Here is a 25636-nt window from a genome sequence, read left to right on the forward strand (position 1 = left end):
TTTGTTTTGGATGTTCAAGAAATCGGATTTTCAAATATAAAAACGAGCCAAGCCAATCATCAGATTGTCAGTCGAAACAAATGAGATGCATCCATGCAACAGTTGTTGCCAGCAAGAGTATTGTCATGAAAATACAGCCATTCACCTACTCTAGACACAGGAGACTGAGTACCCTTTCACAGCCTGTATTAAAGAAACAGCCAAAGTATCCCATTTCAATCCCTAAAAAGAAAGCATCACCCATGGCTAAAGGCATTGGAGTCATGCTGGGCTTGTATTGTGTTGGACTAGTGGCTATATGGGGCACAGTGGATGAGAAACAGACAGAAACCAAGCTACTGCAAAAGGAAAGGGCTCAGTTGATACATGATATAAAGACCAGGCAATCGGAATCTACATCCAAATGAACACCAATACCATTACTATCATGATTTTATTGTATACCAGAATGGGATTTGCCATGAGTAAATTGTGACCTTGATGATCCATACCAACCAGCAGTCTATTGACCATTACTAGTGTGATGTGTAATATGTTGTGCATCAATGCACGAGGTTATACTGTTTAGTTTACCAATTCAAGTGTCAAGCTTGGACCATGTTGGATCTGATATAGAGCTCAAGTTATATTTCGCTTGTTAGTCCTGTAGCTAACCTTGAGTATATAAAACAAGCCACTTATGATTTCGCATTAATATGATACTATTCTTGTGTTACGAGATCTGTAGTTTAGTTGTATAAAAGGGACTAGATCGAATGTCAACAAGACCTCTAGCTACGTTTTAAAGATTGGCATACAGTCTGCAGATTTACAGCCAGTTGGAATCTACAATGAATATTGGCAATGTAGAGCCCAATTTAATCTAATCAGATCCATTTTAGACGAGCAGTTAGAAAACCACTTGTGTATTCCCTAGATATATGCTTGAAACCAACAGTTGTTTATTGAACACCTTCAGGTTTAGGCCTAGAGTAAGGGACCAGACGACCAGCATTAGTCAGACGCATAACTTCCATAAGCTGGGTTGAAAGATGGCGACAGTTTTGTAAATGGTTGACACCTTCTCGTATGTAGCACCAACGAAGTTTATCACGGAGAATGCGAATTTCTTGTCCAGTAACCAGTTGCTCTTTGTAGTACTCATCTCTGGATTTAATCACAGCAGCGTAGTCTAATCAAGTACATTCAGGTTGAAATGTGAGCGATTCTCTAGTATACGAATGACAGTGGCAATAGTGAATGAATACCATAAGGATCAAAGGCATTGTTTTGATTTGCGGCAGGAGACAACTATTTTTATGTAATAAACAAGTAAGTTGATGACACTAGTGCATAGTGATGGCAGGAATTATAGCAGACCTTGACAGGACCAGTGTGTTCCATTGTTGTTGCAATAGTGCAGTGAGCTGCAAGTAAAAATTCGATTTCAGTCAAGCACAGTCCTCAGGTTAACATTGAGTAAAGATCGAGTGCGATCAGTAAACGATTGTCTGTCCGATTGTAGTGTCGATTGCTGGACAAGTTTTTGTAGTAAATATCATGTCGTTTGGTAATCTACTGCTGGATGTAAACACTGTCAGTGCCAACTTTAATGCTAATGCTTTACGGCTTAATATTAGGAGGATATGGTGGCTACAACGGCAGCAATGGGTATCAACCACACGCAGGCATGAATGCTCCTCAACAGTCATACCAGTCTAGCAACAGTGTGGGCGGTGGGTTCTTGGCTGGTGGAGGCAGCTCCACAGGTCAGTATGGAATCAGTGGATCTGGAAACTCTCCCATGGTTGACTCTCCAAACAAAAAGGTATTGTTTCTGTTTGTTTAGCAAGGCTGATCTGCATGATCCAGCTTCCATGCAATCTGCTGCTGAACTCTACTAAATCATACATGAAGAAGGGTTCCGGTAACCAATCACTTCGTCCAGTCACTATCAAGCAGCTTTTAGCAGCTACCCAAACACAGCAGACATCAGATTCTCCCTTCACAATCGACTCGCAAGAGCTTACCCAAGTGACTCTTGTGGGTCGTCTGAATTCTACTACTCTTCAGTCTACAAACTGTACCTATGTGATCGATGATGGCACTGGATTGACCATTGAATGTAAAAAGTTTTTTGACTACAATGGTGCTGATGATGAGAAAGTCCAGGCAGACCAGTTTCCCGAAGAAAGCTACGTTCAAGTATTTGGTCAGATCAAGTCGTTTGGATCTAAAAAAACCTTGAGTTTATTCAAGATGCGACTAATAAATAGCATTGATGAGATTACCTATCACAACACCATGGTAATCATGGCCCATCTTGCATTAACCAAAGGACTGGTATGTAATTTTGGATATATTCATGTTCCTTGGAAACTAAATATTGGTTTGTATGATAGACCAGGTTCATTTGCGATTGTTTAGATATATCTAACGTGTTACTATTGACTGGCTTGTTAATTTCAATAGAATGACGCCAACCCTAATACTGCTGGGTTCGGCACAGGGGCTCAGCATGGTGGAATGATGGCTGGTATAAAACCTCAAGAGACTCAATCAGGATATCTTCAACAACAGTATGGTCAATACGGTCAACAGTCAAACAGTGGATATGGTCAATCCAACGATAGCATGTTTACTCCTATCCAGAGCGAGATTTTAAACTTTGCTCGCGAGCATCAGGCATCTGTCGAAGGCATGGCTATAAAAGACCTTATTTTTCGTATGCGTGGCCGAGCTTCTGAATCTCAAATTCGGTACAGTTATGATAATACTGGCATGCATTGCAAGGCTTTGTTGACTGATATTTTTTGTATATTTTGACAGGGAGGAGGTTCAGTTCTTGTCTAATGAAGGACACATTTATAGTACACTGGATGACGATCATTTCAAATCTACCGGTGGAAATTAAGCATCTCTACTCTGTAGATAGCATTGATTTTAGCTAGCATTACTCTTGTGTTGTTATCAATAAAAAGTATTCGATGGTATTCATGGTTACGCTCAAGACAAAAGACATGCCAATGGAAAAGTGAAATAAACTGAAATTGCCAACAATCCAATCTCATGTTTCAAGCCATTCTGATGGCATCAAGCAGGTTGATGTTGCAGTATGTCACCGTAAATCATCTGTTTGTAAAACTGCACGATCGTTTTAGGTTAATACAGACTATATATGTGCAATACCGATACTCTTGTCAAAGCAAGACCAAATGGGCAACATTGCATATTGAATCAAGAAAAACAGGTCGTCTAGCAACTGACCGTGTTAACAGGTCAGATTGTTGTGTTACAGGAAATACAAACAATATATGCTTTTATTCAAATCAACAATATAACAATATTTACAAGACAACAGCAACACCAAGAAAAAGCAAACTCGATCACGCACCAAAGTATGGTGAATCGATTCACATGAATACTTTCCAAATACACGATACATGGAAGTGATGGCTAGAGTGAGATAAAGTCACGTGGAATTATTTTACTTTGAATTGAAAGTGAAATCAACTGTTGGCATTCAACCAGCGCTAATCTCATCTACTACTAGCCATGATGATTACTCTTCTTTCACATGACAAAGAATCTTATACAGTTGAGCATGCCATTGCAGAGCGCTCCGTTCTGCTAAAAAATATGCTAGAGGATCTAGGTGATACTTCCGACACCACTATTCCCCTTCCAAATGTTACTGGTAGAATCCTGAAAAAGGCAAGTCTACATTATTATATATGCACTATTTTCCTGGACATGTACTGACATGTGTACTATTTATAGGTTGTGGAGTACTGTACATATCACAAAAACGACCCACCTCCACCTCTGTCCGAATCTAAAGAGGATGTTGAAGTCATTCGTCGTCGTGCCGACAATATTTCTGAATGGGACATGCAGTTTATAAAGGTGGAGAATGACGACCTTCTCGAGTTGATTCTTGCTGCAAATTATATGGATATTAAACCGCTACTTGATCTCGGGTGCATGACTGTTGCCAATATGATCAAGGGAAAGGTAGTGTACTTGAATGAACACGGTGAACCTTTTTATAGCTTATTTGTAACCTTTGTATATGCATCTTTACTATACTCAGACTGCCGAAGAGATTAGAACTGCTTTTAATATTGAAAATGATTTTACTCCTGAAGAAGAAGAGCAGATTATGAGGTTTGTACGATTCGTATGGCTTACTATTAAGCTCATCTCGGTTTTTTGATTTGATTTAGATGTCAGATTTGAGGCTAATATAATTGTGTATACTTTTTTTTATTGGAAATCCATGTTTGATACTAGGGAGAATGAATGGGCGGCAGACGCTTAAACATAGCCTACTGTTATTAGTAATTCTCACCAAATGCAAGTCGGTCATGACTTGTATCACCAACTTTTGGCTTGATGCATCTTCACCAAACTATCCCACAACACAGCCAAACTACACAACTTTTCATATCCTCTGATATGAAAAAATGCAAATTACCATTAAAACTGGCCATATATTTACAACTTGTTTTTTGGGGGGAATAGTATATTTGTTTTGAGATGATCGATAGTGTTTGTCACACTAATGTGGATACTTGGAAGCTAATTTAACCCAGTATTCAATTGATTGATTAATACTATTTGTGGTGAATATAAATGCACACTCTCAACTATCGTGATGTAAACAAGTCAATACTCAAATCAGCTACCTGAATAATCACGTAAGCGAGAAGTATCCATGGGCCATTGGTGTAATCCACCAATTGCTTTTGATATGATCCAAACAAATCCGAGTCGCACATAGCAGTCCCGTTGGCAAATACTAGAACAAAGTTAAAATGCTGGCAATGAGTAACATTTTATTGCATGGAAACATGTGCATTCATATCCAACATCAACATCAACTTACGATTCTGTATACACGTGGTTATACTAGTAACTCCAAAAACGTTGTTGCAGTCCTGATTGCACTGAGTGTTCAAGGTGTAAAAATATGATCCTGCAAAACAGTATACAGTCAACCCAACGGAGCACATCACTGTAGCTAAACATAGATGCTAATCTCCAAAATGGGGTTATTATGAAATTCCATTAAACAAAATACAAATTGGCAATGCTTACAGTCAAATCTATCAAATGTGAGTAAGCATTCAAGTGGATAACCCAAAAAGAAAACAAACGCATTACAAGTGTAACTATGTGCATGGTGGACAAGACTAGATGGAGACTGAGCATTCCAACTACGCCAAAAATCATTCTAGGAATAAATACAAGCCCTATTATTGTTACTGCCTGTGGTAACAGTATACTAATTATCAGTCAAAGTCTAAATTTGTAATTACTATGGATTAAGAGGGTTGAAGTTTGGATTACCATTATAAGCAGTTCTCCACCAAGAAGAAGTCGTAGCCTAACAAGTGCATCTTTTGAGACGATGTTGGAGTCGGATTTCTTTGATTTTTCTCGAAGCAACCCTCTACTGGAGGACAGGGTTTGGTTTGTAGATGTACGGTTGGGTTGTATGCCATAAGCTCTGAGTGATAAACTGGCAGAATTGCGTGGTTTAAGGATATGTGTAGATGCAACCTGACGTGTATCCTATCAAGTATGGTGTATAGCAGATATATACGCAGAGTGCATAGGGTTAGACTCAACTTAGTGAGTTGTAAAGGATAATATGCCAAGTTTATCTGACAATATATGCCTGCCCACCATTGTCTGTTTTGACTTGTCTATACACGATACAATAGAAAAGTATTTAGCTTGCCAATGGAAATTAAAAATTGTCAACAATCATCTTTTTCACTTCCGTGTATCGTGTATTTGGAAAGTATTCATGTGAATCGATTCACCATACTTTGGTGCGTGATCGAGTTTGCTTTTTCTTGGTGTTGCTGTTGTCTTGTAAATATTGTTATATTGTTGATTTGAATAAAAGCATATATTGTTTGTATTTCCTGTAACACAACAATCTGACCTGTTAACACGGTCAGTTGCTAGACGACCTGTTTTTCTTGATTCAATATGCAATGCTGCCCATTTGGTCTTGCTTTGACAAGAGTATCGGTATTGCACATATATAGTCTGTATTAACCTAAAACGATCGTGCAGTTTTACAAACAGATGATTTACGGTGACATACTGCAACATCAACCTGCTTGATGCCATCAGAATGGCTTGAAACATGAGATTGGGTTGTTGGCAATTTCAGTTTATTTCACTTTTCCATTGGCATGTCTTTTGTCTTGAGCGTAACCTTTAGACGCGCCTTGACTGACTCCAAAAGTGAGTGTGCCACATGGATATTTGCTAATTCCATGTTTCAAGGCATATTCCTCACCTATCCAATCCTCAATTTAAATATTAACTGCTCTTGATCATTTAGTATCATTCAGTTTTTCTGCAGCGTTGCACGACTTTCACCAGTTCCTGTTGCACCAAGTAGTCAAACCGGCTCTCCACTTATTTACCCAACAAACATCCAATTGATTTAAAAGCAATCGTTATGCAATCCATTTCCAGAAATGACTCGATGGAAATTGAACCGTCGATAACTTTTCCAAAGCAACCATCAGCTCATGATCCAACCCTTTCACGAACTTTGCCTCCTTTGCCCACACTCTCAAAGAATGGAATGGAGTATACTTTGTCAGAGCAGCGTACCAAATCTACAGATGAAATTTCAGGAAAGCTGTTTGATGTGAATTTTTTACCAATGGATGCAGTAAGATCAGGGTATGTTGCATCCTCCGAAGGTGATGCCAACAGTGAAGGTGCGCTGTTATTTAGCCAAAAAAGCGATACAGATTTGAAAAAGCCTTCAGATCATACACTCTTAATCATGTCGTTTATGGACAAACTAAAGGAAGACGGGCTACTGATCTCTCGTGTGAAAACTTCCAATAGCTTATTTCGTGCATGTGGTAGGTCGAGCTGCTATGACTACAAACCACATGAATGGTTACGCTCGACTAATTTTCAGTTTTCAAAAATTGAATCTCATTTTAGCCGATCTGACCTTGGGGAATGAGCGCTTGTATCAGTTGATCAAAGATGACTTTCTTGAATTTACTGTACGTTTTATGTTCATCTACCATCAAACTATACATGGTGCAAGAATTGAAACTCGGAATTATTTTCAACCCGAGCTTTATTAATTTTAAATCAATCATGCTTTTGAATAGGAATCCAACTGGAACTTGTACCAACATCTTTCAAAATCACCAGCACAACCTATTCTCACTTATTCTCAATATCAAGCAGGCGTGTTTGGACCACATTGCAATCGTACACGTAGAATTGGCTTTTTTGAGCTACAGATTATGGCTGATATGCTCAATCAGTCATTACATATCTTTAAAGCAGGAAATGAGCAATTATGGCCCTTGGTGGTTGATCCATGTCTGAATCGGTCTGCTTTAAAACGGAATGAAAAAAGCAATGATTCAGCTCAACCTCTGAAGCTGGGCGTTATCGGCGAGTCTCAATACGTACCGATAAGATTCCAAAATAGTCCAACTCTAAAGAAAAAAAGTACGTCTCAGCGTACTGTACGTGTAAGTTGATTGCAGTAGTCAAACAGTGTCGAACCAAATCAAACATAATAATGCAATATCGTTGAATTTACCATAAACTAAATGTTAGATTTCCGAAGAGGATCCAAAAAAAATTCAAGAGGCAAGTATGAATGCTCAATCTCAAAAACTTATTGATGATGAAATTTGTCGGGTTTTTTCCCAAGGTCAGAAGCAACTTTACCAAACAGCTCAAACAGCACCCAACATTCAATTGATTTCACTTGGAAGCGCAAGTATAGAAGACATGGCTTTAGACCACTACAATAATAGCTTGAATTCTGACATGGTTATGACAGATTCGATGTATGATTGGGACTGCCAATCCGTGTCGTCTGTAGGTGCTATTGATGGATCAGAAAGTGCAGATTGGTCCAACAAGAGTCATTCGCGGGGTTCTTCCGGTTCAAAAAATGGAAATGGATTGGATGGATCTAGCAAACTTGCACGCAAATTATTAGCCAAAGGAGAATTCTCACCTCGGTTTGAGCGATCTCATGCCGAAATCTATAATGCCAGTGGAAGTGGTAGTACAGCGCTGGATCACAATGATGTTGATTTGAACAATGAAGGCGCCACTAAAGGGTCTTTACTATCTCAGCGCAAACTATCAACCAAGCAATCCCATCAGAGCCAGCCTCCATACCAGGACCGTCATCGCAATAACAGCCACGACCACTCTAAACCACGACACCATCATATCGAGTTTGCAGCATCGAATGAACAAGGCGGATCAGACAGCAGTATTACAGAAGAGGAGTTTCGACAAATACAATCAGCGATTGAGTTGTCGCTCAAGGATCACCAAGTCGGATATCGTGGCGGTGATAAGATTGAGGACACGAGTAGTTCGGGATCGAAAGGGATCGATGGTTTGAGTATTCGTAGCAGTTTTGAAAACAAACAAATTCAAGACGATGACAGTTTTATACATGAGCAAATAGGAAGCAACAAAGAAGATTATGATGAGGAAGCAGCACTCCAGCAGGCTTTATCGCAGTCATTGATTGAGTTTGAAGATCAGACGCGTCGCAAGTTGTTCCATTCCAAGAATAAAGGGAAAGGGCGAGCAGAGTAGAGATTCATATCAGTAATAAACTCATCGATACTTTGAAAATCCTACTAAAGCAAGTTGTTTTGGTCAAAGGAATGTGTGGTTCAATCACTTGTCTAATAATTTTACAAACGCCCACAAACAGCACGCTTTGGAACTCCTGGTTTCTTTCCAAGTTATCATACAGGATCCATTACACTGCTGCTACAGCAATACGATGGGAAATAATCACAGCAGCTCTAAAAATGCTGCCGAGTATGAAGAACGTACGCTATTGCCATCCTTTGTATTCATTCCAACCCAACTGCCACTATTCTTGGCGATAACCAAGAATAGTCCTGGTGTATCTGACAGTCATCAGTACAGATACTTGTATAGTAATGCTGATGCTATCCACCTCGATGGTTGTAAATGCTTGACCGTTTGGCTGCATGACTGCTATTCAGTATGAATTGCTTACGATCTTGGTGTCCATCCAATACATCTTTATCCTGCCGCAGTCCACTACAACAGTTGCTGTCACTGACTATCCTGTCTATCTTTTGCTGGCCATTCTAATGGGCTAGCATGATGCAACCTTGTTACTACTTCTCTCTCTGTTCTCTACCAACCAAATCGGATCATCTAAACATCTCCTGCATATTTCCTCGCACAGATGTCATTGTTTTGATACTCACATTGTTTAAACTGTTTAGTCGACTTGAGCCACTTTCGTATGCACCAGGTCATTGGAAAAGGCGGGTTTGGTTTGGTATGTCAACCCTCATGGAATTACTCCACTTTTGAGATATTGGAAACCCTTTTTCATCAAAAGTGATTTAAACCTTACAGGTACGGATTGTGGAAGTGAAAACGACTAAACAGCAATACGCACTCAAATACATCAACAAAAGACAATGCATAAAAAAGGACAGCATGGAGAATGTGTTTCGTGAAAGACTAATGATGCAGGAGCTGGACCACCCTTTTATCATCAATCTGCGCTTTGCATTTCAAGATGACGAGTATATGTTCATTGGACTAGATTTGGCACTTGGTGGTGATTTAAGGTTTCATATTTTAAGGCAAGCAGGCCTGACTGAGCAGACAATCAAGGTTTATTCTGCAGAAATCTCTTTGGCTCTTTCATACATTCATAGCAAACACATCATTCATCGGTAAATGTCCTATTTAGTATGCTTTTCGACAGATGAGTGGCTTATGCCACGCCAATATTTATATAGCTGTTTTTGCTTTATATTCACACCAGTCTTTCATACATGCCATTTATAATACTAGTGATTTAAAACCAGAAAATCTGCTAATTGATTTAGACGGTCATGTGAGGATCACCGACTTTAATGTAGCATACTCCACAAAAGTCAAGTTTCCTTCATCGCGATCAGGAACTATGAATTACATGGGTATATTTTTTTGCTATCAGCTATATATCGTGTGTAGACTTATATCTAACCGGCTCGCACTTGTATAGCACCAGAAATGTTTTCGGGAAAGAGATACACTTATGCCGTCGATTGGTGGGCACTTGGTGTGGTCATGTTCGAGAGCTTTTATGGGATTGTAAGTCTATATGTGTTGTATGGTATTTTAAGTTTTTTAAAACTGTACCGACACCCGATATTTTACTTTTCAACCATGTAGAAGCCATTTAGGGGCGATGATGATCGTCAAGTTGTTCACCAGATTAAATCTGGTGAACTCCACTTTCCAAAAGACTATGGAATACGTGGCACTACAAAGCCTGATTCATCTAACTTATTCAAAGATATTATGTACTCGTTAATGACCACCACTCCTACAAAACGACTTGGTGGAGAGAGTATGGATGCATTTTCGAATGGAATTTCCACACATGAGTGGTTTGGCGATATTGATTGGCCATCCGTATATGAACGTAAAGTGTTTCCGGATTTCATTCCAGATGTAAGTTGTAGCATTGTAATTCTGCTATACCGTGAAACTGTGTATATCTCTAATGTGGGCTAAATCAAATATTCTCATTTACAACCTTTGCTAGATGTCGAAAAGCAATTTTGAAGCCGCACCTGCGTTGGAAGAGCTCCTGTACGATTCATCCCCACTTACACCTAAACGTCGCAAGAAAAAGACTATTACAGACAACTCCGTTGTTCTTAATCGCGATTCCCTTGCTGCTTCGCTTAGTGCATCACTTACCAGCTCACCCAGCACGTCTCATAATAGCCCTAATATGTCGAATATGTCGGACAAGGAGAAACAGAAGGAGCAAGAGCGTCGTCAGATGGCATTCATTGAAACTCACTTTACAGTCTATGTTCAAGGATCTGGTATTGGCGTATTAGATACGACAACCCTGAATAGATTGGCTATTCAAAATAGCATGCATAAACTAAATCTTGACGAGTCTAGAGCATTTTCATCTGCTAGATATCTAAGTCCATTGGCACAAGGCAATGGTGATGAGAGACAGACGCTTTCTGCGTCTGCCTCGACAAGTTCAAAAGGATTTTCTTGCGAGTCTCCTAAAGCCAGTTTGGCTATACCCATCAAGGCGTCTTTAATCAGTGCGAAACTATTTGAAAACAAGGCACCTTCTAGACTAGTTTCTGAAAACCCATTCCATAAACGTCCGACTATATCGCCTAGTAAATCAGATTTAGGTGAATTTAAATGAAACAGTGCTATCTATTCAAAAATGATTCATAAAGGATTAGGCGCATTATTTGAGAGTTTATGTATACTGATTTTGCAGTTGACTTGAATTTTGTTTTGTCGCTTTACTATTGCAGCCATATTCATGTAATTGGAGTACTGAATAAGGTTAAAATGCGTAATAAAGAGTTCGTTTTTCGAAATGATGATTGGGCAAAGTTGCTTTTTTGAATTAGAGTGCAGTATACAAGTTTTAGGATACAACAAAGACGAGTTTGTACAGAGTTTTATTGACAACATCAAAACAATTAAACCCAATCCAAAAGTAACCAACATAGAATTTGGATTTGGATTTGAAAACAGGACGTTGCTTGTTACAAACTTTGAATCAAAAACACCCCGATTATATACGATTCCTTTAAAGTATCACCAGTACTTTCCACCTCGTCTTACTGCAAAACTCTTTCTTGCTGGCATGGCAACTCCTTTGGGTACATTTTCTGCCCTGCGAGCCCAAGCCGGCAACTCCCCGGTTGCAACAGCAACAGGGTCGCCTGAAATTCCTTGTATGTATACTGTTCTTTCAAAAAGTGGCATGGAAGGTTTAGTCGCAATAGATTCGCGACGCAAGCCCTCTATTCCATTGAAACGAGAAGTTTGAGCAGTACGTGGAGATATTGGAGATACTGGCCATCGGTGCACAAGTGGTGGTGACAATATAGGCAACAAGGGAGATGATATAGACGTCGGGGATGACGATGGCGATCCAAATCTAGATCCATTTAACCAAGACGACCGCCGTATACTTGCTATACTATCGCGTTCGTTCAAAATGGGCTGTGCAGCAACTAGACCAAAACCTTCATTGTTGCTAGCTACATCGCCAAGAGGTGTATCAAAGCTCGAGTAGGATCCACGATACGATGCCACATCAACTATAGATTGTGAGTGGTGTGTTGATCCACTTAGATCATCACCACTGAGTTCCAACTGTGATTGTTTTAGTGTTGATGCACTTTCTCGCAGCTGTTGTTGCTTTACTGCAACTGCCAATAGCACAACTCGATGTCGCTCACGCTCTAATTGTTGTGTTGCGGCTCTATGATTTTGCTTAGTGGTTTCCAACTCTTTGGCAAATCCAGTGGATTCCCATGCTAGTTCTTCAATGAGTGTTGCAAGAGTTGACTGGATGAGAGTTAAATTGGCTTCGGTTGGATTAATGCGTCGATCGGTCAGGTGCGAATCACTGGGATCTATACCTTTAAATGGGTCCATGATTCCTGGTCTAAGTCTTTGTACCACTTCAAATACACGTGTGGTGTCCATAACTTGCTCGACTACCTCTAATGAATTGCACAATTCCATTCAAAAAGTATTAGTCTTTCAAATGGTGTCACATAAGCATTACCTCGTAAATATCAAAATTAACAAGCACTAACTTGATGGCTTGAGTTTTCCTTTGATTATTGATATATGTATACAATCCAGTCCAGTGTGTATCTCCACAAGCAATGTGTGTATTCGTGTAGTAAGATCGTGTTGATCCTTGAGACTTTGAACACGAATGGCCAAATCAGTGACTTTAAGATCTAGCTCACGTTCTTCGGGAAATTCCGATGGAAATCCTTCAAATAGCTCTGTAAATATATTTTGAAGTTCGTCTCGGATTTGCTTTGTTTTTCTTGCCACATCTCTTAAATCGTGTCGCTAAATACATTCAACACAAAGTATTCGTTATCCATTTAGAACGACGTTTCAAAGCAGCTTAAACCTACTTGGATTTCGACCCATAATGCAAATCAAAACGTTTGAATTACCTGAAGTTGCAGCGATGTAAGATCCCTTTTCAAAGCAGAAATACTCAGATCTACGGTGGCTCTTCTTTCTTCTAAATCTACAATTGCTAAATTATGTTTGGTTCTACTTCCTAAAAACGTTCGACTTCTTGCTTTCTTTTCATACTCGATCCTTGTGTCCAACTCTGAAATCTCTTTTTCATACTGCATTAAATACTCTTGCGTGGCTGAAAGTCTATTTTGAACATTGTTCAATGCTTTTTCAGCTTCGAGAAGTGATTTTTCTTCGTGTCGAAGCTGGATGTAACGAGGCGCAAGCTCAGTGATACGTCCAAGGACATGCTGAGGAAGTGGCGGAGAAATGGTATTACTGTTTCCAGCCCTGACCGCGGCAATAAGCGTTTGTGAATTCAAAGTACGTCTCGAGCTTGAAACTGAATGAGTTGATGATGTGCCTGCATGTGATTCATAGTAGGTTGTAGCACTTGCAGATCGTTTACCTGCTACGTTTGTAATTTCGCACAAATGTATAGCAGCGTAAGTTATATTATAATCAACGTATGTAAGATACACAAGTTTGTCAATAGGTATCTGGGTTTAATACAAGTAGAATTTCATGTCACTGAAACTCGACGTGCAAAGGCTGAGAATATGAATTCAACGCCTTCAATCAGCCACAACCAAGTTTCAGCATCCACTTTCAATCAGCAGTATGATATGATACTGGGATTGCATTATTGATATGCACTACAAACATATACTTATGAATCATTCTAGTCGGCATCAAATCTTCATTGGCTGATGGCAGAAAAGTGTCTTTGGCAGGCCATTCAAAGTATACAAGACGTGGTTACCCCGAGATGTAGATTTTTTATAACATATCTACTAAGAAGGTCGGTACCAACAAAACAACTCAAGCCAATGGCTACCATCATAGAATTAAACTTGATGCTCGATAACTTGCTGGTGGGTAAATGAAACCAACCATTGCTATTATGAAGCATCAAGAGGCTGTTTCAGATTGAATAGTGGATTGGATCAATCGATTGATTGTATAGATACCTGCAGTTTGGCCGGTAGGTATTGGTGGAATGGGACTAGTAGGTGGAGGGCCGTGCATGGTGGGTTCGGTATCTGTGGTGTCGAACTGGAATACGTTCGAGTATGCAAAAATTGACCAAGTAAAGTATTTTGTTGAAATAGGCGACAATTGATGCTATTGCTTGGTTGTTTTCAGAATCAGCGCAAAGAGGAAATACAACTATCACATCCACCAACTAGAAGTTGCTTGCCAAATGATTTACTAGGAATGTATTACTACTGTATCCAGATAAAATAAAACACTAAATAAGGGTAGAGAGTGCATAATTAGCAGCCAACCTCATGAAATGATTGGTGCCAGTTTCCACTAATTTTAGTGAACACTGTGCCATCTGAACCCTGTAATAAAGTTCATTGGTCTTTCTCCGCCATGCTCATTTCTGTAAAAATCTAAACATTCACACTTCTATTTCAGTACATCCCACACCCGTTCAATTTTCAACTCTCCTTTTACCCTGCTCGAACATTGTGATTGGCATGAAAACAACAGTTGAAAGGTAAATTTGACCACAAAAATAAGTTTAGGATTGTAATATGCAGTTATTTGAGTATATATACGATATACTAATGTTGCTTTAGGTTAGTGTGTAGACTACAAGGCCAATGCTTTCACATCAAAGCAGGATCAAGTGAGTGATGTTGCATATTGAGTTAAAAATAGGCTGTTCAGCAAACTGGCCATGCCAACACGTCAGATTGTCGCCGTGATACAGAAAGCACGAGCAATAGATGGTCCCGACATTCAAATCATTAGACAATCTACCGATATTTGCGAAAAACAACACCAAAAACGATGGTTACTGACAATTTCCCATTTCCCTCTTCATTCTCATGTCTTTTGTCACTAGCCATACTAATAAAGTTTGATAATCATGGTGTTGTATTTTATCGACGTGGATGTGGCTTGTTGTCAATATTCAAAATCATGTAAATTCAAGCATTTTCATTACAAATCTTTGCAATTTACGGCGTGTCTGGTTATTTTCAGTACAATGTCAAACCAAGCTTATAATAAAAGGCGCATACATTTAGGAACAATCAAGTGAAATATAGCAAAATTACTCGTTTATGGTGTGCCAATTGATTAGCTGGGAACAGTCGAGGCAAAATGATACTTTTTAATTCTCATTAGTGGGTACCCACTTGTGCGCATCAAATTGGCATATAAACCCGAGTAATATCGCTCCAAGAACGTGGTTGAGCTCGTTAAAACTAATATCTGACACCACCATCCCCGCCAATATGGTTTCCTTTTCAAAGATACTAAACTATGTGGTGCTGGTATCTCTCCCATTGACATCTGCTTCGCCTACTCCAGGAGTATTCGACAGCCTTTTCGTAGACGCGAATTACAATCCTCTTGTTCCGCACCCCATGATCCAGCTGGACTATGGTATGTTCTTGGGCAACTTCTTGAACAATATGCGGACAGCACAGTTTTTAGGTATACCCTATGCCATGCCTCCAATCGGAGATAACCGATTCAGACCGCCTCAGCCTCCCATCTCGATCGGTGCTGGCATGGTCTACAATTCTACTGTGCACGGCAGCGCCTGTATGCAAAACCCCCTATCTACTGGTTTCACCAGCAGCACTCTAAAAATGAGCGAAAATTGCTTGAATCTCGACGTTTATCTTCCAGTTCAGTACAATGGAGTATACAGCTCTGGTCTTCCAGTTGTAGTATATTTCTATGGTGGCGATTTCGACCATGGCCACAATTCTCAGCCTTATTATAATGGAGATTCCTTTTTACAGGCCCAGGCTACTGATCGCCAAGTAATTATTGTCGTTCCCAATTATCGTACAAATGTCTTTGGGTTCATGGCTTCCCAAGAGCTTGCTAGCGAGGGCAGTCTAAACCCGGGGCTTCTTGATCAAGTTGCCGCTTTAAAATGGGTCAAGAAATACATCAAAGGGTTTGGCGGTAATCCGAACAATGTCGTTGCATGGGGTCACTCGGCAGGTGCAAGTAAGTCGTGACTTGTTAAGCAAATCGTACCGGCGATTCAGCCATCTTGGTACCAACTGACTAATAATATATTGTATAGCTTCCATTTCTCTCCATCTGATGGGTAATGGCGGTAATAGTAGTTACTTTAATCGAATGATTCTGCAGTCTGGTGGTATGGCTTCTGTTTTGAACACTCCCAAACTAGTCCAGCCAGATTTTACCAAACTTGCTACTGCTGTTGGCTGCAATACCACTGCTACGACCACCACTATGGCGTGCATGCGCAATGTCGATGCCAATGTTCTTTCAAACGCGGCCAACAACCTCAACTTCCGGTATTACCCCGTTGTAGATGGCCAGTACCTTATTGAGCAACCCTCATCCGCGCTTGCTGCCCAGCGTGTTCGTAAAATAGATTCTGTCATTACCACAGTAACCAATGAAGGTACTCGCTTTGCAATCGACTCTAGCGTGAGTAATATCAAAAGTGACTCTACATACCGTCGTGGCAGTGTATCATTCCTCAACACCAGCTCGTCCAATGCATTTGATCTTTATTACCCAGCCAGTGCTAATTCCAGTGCTCTCAAGATTACCAGTGATTCGTATGGTGACTCGGAGTATAATGCTCCCGCCTTTCAACTCGCTCAGTACCTTGTTAGTGGTTCTAACCCTGTTGCCGTCTATAAAGGTCGTTTCAATATTAAACCATCAATTGTCGCTAACCAGAGATATAAAGCTATTGGCGTCTTTCACGAGTCTGATCTTCCGTTCATGTGGGCTTACTCTCCTGAACTGAGCTCGACCAACTTGGAGCAAACGGTCTCAAATGCACTGATTATTGGCATGATCGACTTTATTTGCTCAATCGCTCCACGTCTTGCACTCAGTAACATTCCTTCCAATATATCTAGTTACAACTGGCCTCAGTATACTGCTTCAAATCCTACCCAGGTCGTGTGGCAAACAGAGGCTCCCATCATCCAGGAGACTACAGCTACTAGCACTATTGCCAAGTATAACTTCTGGTTTGGTGTTTACGCCTATGTAGCCACTTTGCTTGCTTAATCATCAGTATTTGACATCTAGTTTATTTTACTCTCGATAAATAAATCGAATATACCAGTCTGCACCTTTACATTTAAGCTTTTAGCATTTGTTAATGATATAAGCGTGACAATGTACGTCTTATTGCCAACTGTTAGTGAATAATACTGTTATGTTTGAATGTTATGTTGCATGGTTGTAATGGTTTATCTGCCGAAACAACGTATATCATTACTCTGCTTGATGAAGGATTTTCACAATCCAAATGTACATCTAATCTATCAAATGGATGCGCACAAAAATCAGGCAATGGAAAACTCTTCAAAAAGTAGAAATCGGTTTCAACTATCGTATTAAGGCTGAGCGTGAGTTAAAACTTCAATTAGAGGCTCACATTCCAGATAAAAAACGAGAGTATCACGTTGGACAGGAACAGATCTGCAAAGTAAATGAATCACACACTGATATGGGTCTGGACACAGATTTCAATACAGCTGGTACATTAGATTCGTTGAATGGTGTGGTCGAAAATCCAGTTATTCCAACCATTTGAATCTTGGTCATCTCTACAAAGTAATTCACTGTTTGCCACTACTGGCACAACCTGTCGATACCAATCATTGCCAAGAACAAACCATGATTGTTTTTTGGTTTACAATAACTAAATTTCATACACTATTGAAATAATCCAAACATAAAAAACCAAAATTTTAAATAAAAAATTAAAAGGTCTATTTGCTTAAAATATCTTGCAAGGAAAATTGGAATGCACCAAGTAGATGTGCAGCGTAGGTTTTTGCTGTACATGAGCAAGATAGTAAAGTTGAGCTCAAGCGCATTTCCACCAGAAATATGGTTTGATCGTCCATCTTGATTGACAGATACATATGTGTCTATAGTTGTAAAAGTGGTGAATCACAGTAAATACGCCAGCAATTGGCAGTTAGTCGCACATTTTAAAATTGAAACATACTCCACGTTCAAAAATAAACTTACACAACCATCGACTATCCGTTCATTGATCGTAAAAATGTTGCTCCCTTGAAGACGAGCACGAATATTTGCAGAACTTCCAAACTGTCCAAGAGTAAGATCAAATTGAACTTGGTTGGGAATTTCCTCTTTCCACAATTTTACCCATGTCATTGGTTGAATCTGACTACCTTGATCACTAAAGAATATATATAGCGGCACAAGTGTCTGAAAATACACAATACCAGCTGTGCTTTTGACCGCCACTTGAAGATCTGCATTACACAAATAGTTGGGAGAGTAGTTGCAAGAAACGTAATTCGTCATGTTTTAGTTGGCAAAAGCAACACGCTATGGTTACGATATATTCATACATCCAACACCTACTGTTTACTGGAGTCGACAAAACGGGAAGACCTTCAACTTTTAGCTTTAAACTGACTTCAATAGATTGATTTGGAAACAGCTGGGTTTTGATATCAAGTGGGGCAGCTGGCACTAGTCCAAAACTAAAAAGATAAACAATATGTCAATCAGGAATGTTCAGGCATCAACATACTCGGCATTTTCAAAATAAAGGTAGAGCCAGAATACACAATTTGTAGGCCAAATCAACAAAGCATTAAAATGTTACCTATTTTTGTTGAACATGATGGCAAAATCGGTGAGCGGCTGTAAAGCTCGGTTGGTAAACACCATTTCACAAGCCATGCCTCCATCTAGCCTTGTAACTTTGATAAAAATACGAGTAGATACATCAAGTTGGTGAATACCATATAATACGGATGGTAAAAATAAACCTTTACAAAAAGTACTTACAGCATCCTTGGATTTCAAATCCACGGCCGGTTTGAGCAGTCAGGAAAATTGTTTTTACTGGCACAAACCCGTTTTGCATGTTCAAGGAGAATAAATCTTGTGTGATACTATCTACAATTCCATTAGTAGGCGGATTAAATAAATTTCCTCTTGGACTGATTTCTTTTTCGATGGTGGATTGGCCAATAGAAGGCGATGTAAAAGTATTATTGACACCGGTTGCTCCGGAAAATCCAGAAGTTTTTGCAAATGGATCAAGTAATACTTTCTCAGATGTGGTACTCAGTGATGCGCTAGTATTCTGTCCAAAAGGGTTATAGCTGTTTACTGAAGATAAATCAAAGGAAGTCACATTTGGCATATATTCAGCCGTTGCACCAGAAACGCTTGGTCCAAGTATACCACTTGCTCCACTTAGTACCGGATTTTTGTTGGGAGGCATTGGTCCAAACGGATTGTAACTGCTATTTATACTTTGAATAGACGGAGTGATATTTTCAGCAGGTAGTCTGTTCATAATAGGCATATCTGTCATTCCAGATGAAAGCATGTTGGGTCCAGGAGTAGACGCGCTCGCTGATTCCACCGAGTAGGCATTTCCAAATAAAGGCGATGCAACAAAATCGTTTTGGTCAAGGTCTAGCAAATCAATAAGATTGCTATTCATGCCAGTCATTGGTCTGGCTTCAATCAAACTGTTGTCTGTATACTCATTTGAAACTTCGCGATATGCAGCTACACCAGCAATCATGGGCTGAACAGGTTGCATTGGAGTACCAATGCACCACTTAAAGTTGGATACACGAGATAAAATATCTGGAGGAAGTACGGGAGGCTTGTGAGTTAGCGATGACAGTGTGAACACATTGTACAATAGCCTGTTTAAAAGCGGCCCGTCCATACTGTCATTTTCTGTAGTAATAGATGGTTTTTCTGAAAAAATGATTGCTTTAGCAGCCACTGGATCAGTCGATAGCAGCCGCCAATAAATAAACCCGCGGTCTCGCAAGTCTGGATTGTCTATTTCCTCTGTGACCAACTTAAGAATGCGCGGAACAAGATCAACTCCAGCACCTGGTCGTTTAATAAATAACTTTACGGTTGCAGTAAGAAGAGTAAGTTGAACCATACTTGTATCCTCTTTGAAATTATCAAGGAATTGTTCAAGAAGCTCGTCTGCATTCTCAATTCGATCAGAATACTGGCCAATAATCCAAATCATGGATGATTTTGCCTCTGGCTCATTGAGATCATCCAAGTTTTCACAGAGTGTGCCAATAATGCTTTCATATCTATTGGGATATTTTCGAAAGATATCCTATGATTTACAAAAAAACATGTTAGTAAAATAACATTGGACTTGAATATCCAATCATTGCACTAGTTTTAAAAGAATAGATTGACAGGGATTTTGATGAAAATAATGGCGGCTATAATACCAAAAGGGTAATGTGTACAAACACCCATTTGAAAGCAGGTACAAATAATTGAGCCAATAAACCGACCTTGACAACCACAATGGCTTCCTGGACCACATAATTCACTTTTGTAGTGATGAGCTCAACTAGTGCTTCAATGCACTTGTCTGAAGACTGTTCAATTTTAATGGCACAGCGACCAATAGATCTAACTGCCTTGCGTACAAAATCAACGTCAATCTCAGCCGCATACCTAAATTTCAAAAAAACTGTAAATTAGAGTTGGTCCAGTTTTCAACTTTGCAAAATCCAAGTGATTTCAAAACCATTGCACTCTACTCTTTAAACTCTGGCAATACGATTTTAATGTTGACTTCGTCTGTCAAACAAAACAAAATCTCCAATTTGACAAGTTTGATATATATTGGATCATCGTATTTACAAAAAAAGACTTTCAAGTCTGCTTTCAAAAAATCAGGTTGTCGCTGTAGAATGAGAAGAATGTTTTTCAGTGCTACATACTGCACCTCTGGAGTACTATGTAAAAGTGTGACTTTGTCGATAAATTGCAAAAGCATGCATGTTAGTTTTAGTTGTAAGGAGCGTTTTGGTGCAATTTGTGCATGACCAACAGTCCAAAAAGCAAATTTAATGATTGGAGTCGTGGGTTCGCTAAGCCAAGCTCATTCAAAAACATAATACATACCCAGAGGTGGACCAAGCTTTTTGATAATAGTGTTGACTGCGACCTCATTGTCACAATAGTTCACCAGATACAACATGACACGCGCAGCAGCAACCACGACTGCAGAGTTGGAGTGCTGAAGACGAGGAGAAATTCGATCTGCAAGTAGTACCGCATCATGAGAATTCTCTGGGACTACTGTCATGAGAGCTTCAAGAATGTACGTCTGGCCCCATTCACTGCACTCTTCGATTGCAGACAGAATTTTGTTTGCAGAGCCAATTTCAAGATAAAACCCAACATCAGGAGAACGGCATGTCATATCGGAAAGGGCAGCAACAGCATTGGCGACTACCTATAAAGGTAGATGACCAGGAAATAGTTGAAACGAAGCAGACAGTTAGTGGGCTACTTGTTACGACATTAGATAGCAAATCTATCACTATGTATAATGCCAAAACCAAATACAAGCATTTCCATACAGATGGATTTTCGTGGTTGAGCAACGATTTGACCAGATCTATGAATCCCTCACGTCGCACAATATCCTCTCGAAAGAAAAACATTTTTGCTACACAGATGGCAGCCGTTTTACACACATATGGATCTTTATCAGACAAACATCTACGCAAAGGGCCACAAAGATTTTCAGCGACACCTTCAACGGGTATGCTGCCCATTGTTCTAAGTGCCAATGCCCGAATAAGTGGATTGTCGTCGCCCGTGTCCTATTGCATTGAAAATGATTGGTCACGACATGCAATTACAGACACATCATATACAGCACTACAAAGTTTAAAAACCAGGCCAAACTTTGTAAAATCTTACCCTTGTAAGGGACCCAATGGCGCTGACGGTCAAGTCAGGTTTGCTTTTTGCGTAGGTAATAAGATACAGATAAACCATTTTCTTGACTTCCAGCTGAGGCATACCTATGCAAGCCATGACATCTGGAAACAAAGCAGACATGTCATTTCCCATGGTCATGTTGGCCACAACCTTTTTCAGGGCATGGCGACGACGGGAACTCTTGCCATCTTTTTTATCGAGTGCAAGCTCATCGCGCAGGTCATGGACTTTGCCTATTATACCAGATACCAATATTAAAAAATATCGGTATTATTTATATATTGAATAGAATGGGTGTTGTAATTGATGTATGCAAGTGCTGGTAAATATCCTTAATGATTTGGTACTTCAAGTGATTTTTGAAACAAGTTTCCATCATGCTGAGTGGGGTAGAAATAACAATATGACTATGCAAATTCAGATCCAGAAAGCAGTAGTAGATTACAAATGGTTTCTAGTATTGCAGGTATAATCTTATTGTATATGAGACTGAAGTAGCCAAGCCAGTACGGAACTTGAAAAATACCCGAAAACATACCTCTTTGAAAGTATTTTGCGTCGGACATGCAGATAAAACCAACTCAATAGTCACAAATATGCGAATATCTGCAGATTTGATAAAAGGCAGTTTTTGAATTACAGATAAAAGTGGGGAACAGACTCTATAAATAGTACTTACAATAACACTATTTATAGAGTGTGATCCGTATAGTGTTGGGTGTGTTCGCTGAATTTAGGGTCCAGTTATTTCAACCAACAGTAACAATGCTAAATAATAGCCAGCATCGACCATCTGAACAGGCATATTCACATAGACAAGTGCTTGATAATACCAATTCACTCTGTGTGCCTGTAAGCGAAAATTCTGTGTCGGGTAAGGCTGAACAACAGTCTTCCGTTACATCATCCACTGCAACCTTGCAGTCTGTCCAGTCATTGACTCGCTGTGAACAGCGTATTCCCAACCCAGCCATCCATGAATCTCACTCACATAATAATAGTAATGCAACGTTCAATTCAGCTGTTGTACAATCACATTATAATGCTCGTCCGGATAAGGGGATCGAAGGAAGACAAACATCGGCGATTCTCAGTCTTAAAAACTTTAACAACTGGATCAAGTCAGTTCTTATCAACCTGTTTGCACCCAGCTATCCTAAAGGCATTAAAATATTGGATATGTGTTGTGGAAAGGGAGGAGATCTACAGAAATGGAAGCGATTGCGAGTCAACCAAGTTGTTGGATTGGACATTGCAGACGTGAGTATAGAGCAAGCACGCACAAGATACAATCAAGGAACAAGCCAGCATTATCCAGCTTCATTTTATGCCGTAGATTGCTTTTCTGTAAGCTTATTTCGATCATCAGATTTGCCAGTAATTTTAAGCTGTACAGTCAGACTTTTTGCATCAAAGTTCTTGGCTGCAAAGCTATGGTTCTCATCTAACCGCGTTATGATGCTCTACTAACATATTCTTACTTCACTATGCTATCATTCAACGTGTATATAGTCTGCAGTTGGGGATATTCTTAAAGGAAAGCTATTCGACCTCTGTTCTATCCAATTTGCCCTTCACTACTCGTTTGAAACGGAAAAACAAGCGAGACAAGCCATATACAATATATCGTCACATCTCCATTCAGGCGGTATACTCATTGGTACAATTCCAAACGCCGATCTCATATACAAACGATTGATGGAGGCTGTAAGGATTGGTGAAACACAAGGCCAAACCACTGGGCCTTATACGTTTGGAAACTCCATCTATTCTATCACGTTTGAATCTACTACACCCACGTTGTTTGGACACAAGTATCAATTCGCACTTGCGGATGCTATTGATGATTGCCCTGAATATTTGATCAACTACTCCACGTTAAAAAAGTAGGTTCATGTTTTTGAGATATACTATCCAACCTGGCAGTGTGAATTCCCATCACACATTTCAAGAGTAACAGACCCATTCAATCCAACTGAGCTAACCTATTGCTTTTAACAGATTGGCAGCCGAATACCAACTAGAGCCAATCATGTGGAAGCCATTTCATAATTTTTATCAAGACGAGTGTGTCAAGAATATTGAACTACTGGAACGAATGAGGATATTTAACCATCAAGGAACAATTAGTTCCGATGAGTGGGAGGCAATAGGTATTTACTCTGTCTTTGCCTTTCAAAAAAAGCAATAAATCAATCTCAAGCACTTATGTTGCTTTGCTTTCAATCGTCTCGATCCATATGGCTATTTTTCATATTGATTTATATTGCACGATGCCATTGTAACGCAAAATCATGTACTTTGTGGAATAAACGAAGGCGGGTTTAATTTCTGCTTTAAAAGGTAGACAAAAATCAGGATAGGTAATAAAGTCATTTAACTGGTTGCACGGAGAACCTATTGAAAAGTTGATCGGTATGGCAGATTTGTCAGCAATAAGTTTCAAGAATATTAAACTATTCAACGCAATGAAACAAAAAATAAATATTACCTTTTCAAGAACAGTCTCGTAACTGACCTCGGAAGAATCGGTGCATTGAATCTCAGTGTAAGTACCATCGAGTTTCTTGCGAAGAGCATCTTTGCTTGCAGCGTAAAGCATCTTTTGCTTAATTTTAGCACCATCAGGCGACCTACAGGTTTACAGAAACGTTGGTCAGCATGACATCTAATCTAGTATTCAAATTAACAGAAATGCATTACCAGACATAAAACAAGATTTTGGTGCGCTGGACTTCACTCCCAGGGAAATCATAGGCAAAATCAAATACGGCATATCGACAGTCATCGGCAGGCAGTGCACTCACAAAGTCGGCATACTCGCCCTTTTCGACAGTCTTGTCAATCTGGATCTCTTTAAAATCCTGGCTAAGCCTAAAAGTGATGAAGCGGAACTTCTTTTTAATCTTCAGCTCTTGGTAAGCTTCGATTGCTGAATCGTTGACGGTAACTCCACTTGACTTTGATGGGTTAGATAGATTCAATAGTGATTTAAATGCACAGATTAGTATAAACAAAACTACCAGGAACAACCTTTGAAATGGAAAAAGGTGGTCATGTATAATGACTGTAGATCTGACCAATGAGTCAATCTCTTACAAGACAAGGTTTCACATAAACTCCACACTTGATGCAGGATAAAGATATGGGCAAGGGCACAAAATAATGAATCTGATTGTGGTCATTAGAACGATGGCTTCATGACGGTAGAGTGTTGGCATGTATCCCTGTCAGTCTCTATTTTCTAAATACACCAACGCCATTAGACAAGCAACAGGCTCACATCATCTGTCATAGTCCAAACCCAGCACCACCCATCCCAGTCTCCAAAAGTGATACCAAGCGGAAGCAGGTTAAATATTCAAGACTTGGTAATGCCAGTCGCACTCGGCATACAAATGCCAGATAAGAGTCTGGAAACCCAAATAAACAGCCAGATACAACCAGGGGTTGATGGCAGTATTCTAGATGCATAACAATACAGTTTGCATCTACAGTCTGTAGGTAGGAAATAGGCGTGTCTTGACCTGTTAAATAGCAGGTAATACTGGTTTTCTGAAAACTAATCGCTTGTATCAAACAGGATCTCGTTCACAAGACACATCACACATGCAACCAAAAAGGCGGATAGATTCAATACTTACCATGACACAGATAGGTTATGGTTTCAATAGAAAGCTGGTCGCGCTTTTTTGAATTTGTACAACTGGTCACGTGTTTCGCTTATCTCAGCAAACCCATCAATTTTGTAGAAACTATCCAATTTTATTCCCATCTC

The 25636-nt window shown here is 39.7% G+C and overlaps 12 protein-coding genes across 12 annotated transcripts; 7 read left to right on the forward strand and 5 right to left on the reverse strand.

Annotated features, from left to right (window-relative positions):
• Positions 1 to 80: 80 nt before the first annotated feature.
• Positions 81 to 407, forward strand: BATDEDRAFT_24453 (uncharacterized protein; the record flags this gene model as incomplete). The annotated part of the gene is made up of 1 exon (XM_006678395.1): positions 81 to 407. The coding sequence occupies one exon, from the start codon at positions 81 to 83 to the stop codon at positions 405 to 407; it is 327 nt and encodes a 108-aa protein (XP_006678458.1).
• Positions 408 to 1001: 594 nt separating this feature from the next.
• Positions 1002 to 1172, reverse strand: BATDEDRAFT_7683 (uncharacterized protein; the record flags this gene model as incomplete). The annotated part of the gene is made up of 1 exon (XM_006678254.1): positions 1002 to 1172. A coding segment is annotated over one exon (171 nt), but the record flags the coding sequence as incomplete, so codon positions are not given.
• Positions 1173 to 1725: 553 nt separating this feature from the next.
• On the forward strand, positions 1726 to 2970 carry BATDEDRAFT_33168 (uncharacterized protein). The gene is made up of 4 exons (XM_006678493.1): positions 1726 to 1807; positions 1897 to 2322; positions 2452 to 2738; positions 2809 to 2970. Exons 1-4 carry the CDS (start codon positions 1784 to 1786, stop codon positions 2891 to 2893), a joined length of 822 nt encoding a protein of 273 aa, XP_006678556.1. The 5' UTR covers positions 1726 to 1783; the 3' UTR covers positions 2894 to 2970.
• A 567-nt stretch (positions 2971 to 3537) lies between these two features.
• On the forward strand, positions 3538 to 4300 carry BATDEDRAFT_29931 (uncharacterized protein; the record flags this gene model as incomplete). Its single annotated transcript, XM_006678484.1, has 4 exons — positions 3538 to 3669; positions 3760 to 3993; positions 4073 to 4146; positions 4273 to 4300. 4 exons carry the CDS (start codon positions 3538 to 3540, stop codon positions 4298 to 4300), a joined length of 468 nt encoding a protein of 155 aa, XP_006678547.1.
• Positions 4301 to 4628: 328 nt separating this feature from the next.
• On the reverse strand, positions 4629 to 6277 carry BATDEDRAFT_24456 (uncharacterized protein; the record flags this gene model as incomplete). The annotated part of the gene is made up of 6 exons (XM_006678396.1): positions 4629 to 4780; positions 5080 to 5215; positions 5332 to 5556; positions 5811 to 5859; positions 5936 to 6052; positions 6180 to 6277. The coding sequence occupies 6 exons, from the start codon at positions 6275 to 6277 to the stop codon at positions 4629 to 4631; spliced, it is 777 nt and encodes a 258-aa protein (XP_006678459.1).
• A 213-nt stretch (positions 6278 to 6490) lies between these two features.
• BATDEDRAFT_88368 (uncharacterized protein) lies at positions 6491 to 8610 on the forward strand (the record flags this gene model as incomplete). Its single annotated transcript, XM_006678590.1, has 4 exons — positions 6491 to 6881; positions 6967 to 7031; positions 7143 to 7514; positions 7603 to 8610. 4 exons carry the CDS (start codon positions 6491 to 6493, stop codon positions 8608 to 8610), a joined length of 1836 nt encoding a protein of 611 aa, XP_006678653.1.
• Positions 8611 to 8729: 119 nt separating this feature from the next.
• BATDEDRAFT_19424 (uncharacterized protein) lies at positions 8730 to 11254 on the forward strand. Its single transcript, XM_006678316.1, has 7 exons — positions 8730 to 8852; positions 9282 to 9337; positions 9418 to 9743; positions 9865 to 9989; positions 10058 to 10146; positions 10228 to 10509; positions 10604 to 11254. The coding sequence occupies exons 1-7, from the start codon at positions 8804 to 8806 to the stop codon at positions 11237 to 11239; spliced, it is 1563 nt and encodes a 520-aa protein (XP_006678379.1). The 5' UTR covers positions 8730 to 8803; the 3' UTR covers positions 11240 to 11254.
• Positions 11255 to 11643: 389 nt separating this feature from the next.
• Positions 11644 to 14133, reverse strand: BATDEDRAFT_24459 (uncharacterized protein; the record flags this gene model as incomplete). The annotated part of the gene is made up of 4 exons (XM_006678397.1): positions 11644 to 12560; positions 12657 to 12924; positions 13035 to 13516; positions 14076 to 14133. The coding sequence occupies 4 exons, from the start codon at positions 14131 to 14133 to the stop codon at positions 11644 to 11646; spliced, it is 1725 nt and encodes a 574-aa protein (XP_006678460.1).
• Positions 14134 to 15333: 1200 nt separating this feature from the next.
• BATDEDRAFT_34961 (uncharacterized protein) lies at positions 15334 to 17668 on the forward strand (the record flags this gene model as incomplete). The annotated part of the gene is made up of 3 exons (XM_006678511.1): positions 15334 to 16086; positions 16166 to 17084; positions 17422 to 17668. The coding sequence occupies exons 1-3, from the start codon at positions 15357 to 15359 to the stop codon at positions 17666 to 17668; spliced, it is 1896 nt and encodes a 631-aa protein (XP_006678574.1). The 5' UTR covers positions 15334 to 15356.
• Positions 17669 to 19735: 2067 nt separating this feature from the next.
• BATDEDRAFT_1105 (uncharacterized protein) lies at positions 19736 to 22092 on the reverse strand (the record flags this gene model as incomplete). The annotated part of the gene is made up of 6 exons (XM_006678231.1): positions 19736 to 20224; positions 20412 to 20577; positions 20664 to 20877; positions 21031 to 21364; positions 21492 to 21737; positions 21838 to 22092. Coding segments are annotated over 6 exons (1704 nt in total), but the record flags the coding sequence as incomplete, so codon positions are not given.
• Positions 22093 to 22623: 531 nt separating this feature from the next.
• Positions 22624 to 24049, forward strand: BATDEDRAFT_24462 (mRNA (guanine-N7)-methyltransferase; the record flags this gene model as incomplete). The annotated part of the gene is made up of 3 exons (XM_006678398.1): positions 22624 to 23205; positions 23371 to 23744; positions 23860 to 24049. The coding sequence occupies 3 exons, from the start codon at positions 22624 to 22626 to the stop codon at positions 24047 to 24049; spliced, it is 1146 nt and encodes a 381-aa protein (XP_006678461.1).
• Positions 24050 to 24161: 112 nt separating this feature from the next.
• On the reverse strand, positions 24162 to 24916 carry BATDEDRAFT_87998 (uncharacterized protein; the record flags this gene model as incomplete). Its single annotated transcript, XM_006678687.1, has 4 exons — positions 24162 to 24255; positions 24350 to 24491; positions 24562 to 24813; positions 24882 to 24916. The coding sequence occupies 4 exons, from the start codon at positions 24914 to 24916 to the stop codon at positions 24235 to 24237; spliced, it is 450 nt and encodes a 149-aa protein (XP_006678750.1). The 3' UTR covers positions 24162 to 24234.
• Positions 24917 to 25636: the final 720 nt, after the last annotated feature.

Source organism: Batrachochytrium dendrobatidis, assembly GCF_000203795.2.
Source record: "Batrachochytrium dendrobatidis JAM81 unplaced genomic scaffold BATDEscaffold_5, whole genome shotgun sequence".
Lineage (NCBI taxonomy): Eukaryota > Fungi > Chytridiomycota > Chytridiomycetes > Rhizophydiales > Batrachochytrium > Batrachochytrium dendrobatidis.

Excerpts from the sequence above, each read along its gene's own strand:
- BATDEDRAFT_33168 (XM_006678493.1), top strand. The coding sequence starts at position 1,784 with ATGGTTGACTCTCCAAACAAAAAG. Across the intron at positions 2,323-2,451 it reads TTGCATTAACCAAAGGACTG|AATGACGCCAACCCTAATAC; the intron begins GTATGTAATTTT and ends TAATTTCAATAG. Across the intron at positions 2,739-2,808 it reads GCTTCTGAATCTCAAATTCG|GGAGGAGGTTCAGTTCTTGT; the intron begins GTACAGTTATGA and ends ATATTTTGACAG.
- BATDEDRAFT_19424 (XM_006678316.1), top strand. The coding sequence starts at position 8,804 with ATGGGAAATAATCACAGCAGCTCTAAAAATGCTGCCGAGTATGAAGAA. Across the intron at positions 8,853-9,281 it reads TGCTGCCGAGTATGAAGAAC|TCGACTTGAGCCACTTTCGT; the intron begins GTACGCTATTGC and ends TAAACTGTTTAG. Across the intron at positions 9,744-9,864 it reads AGCAAACACATCATTCATCG|TGATTTAAAACCAGAAAATC; the intron begins GTAAATGTCCTA and ends TTATAATACTAG.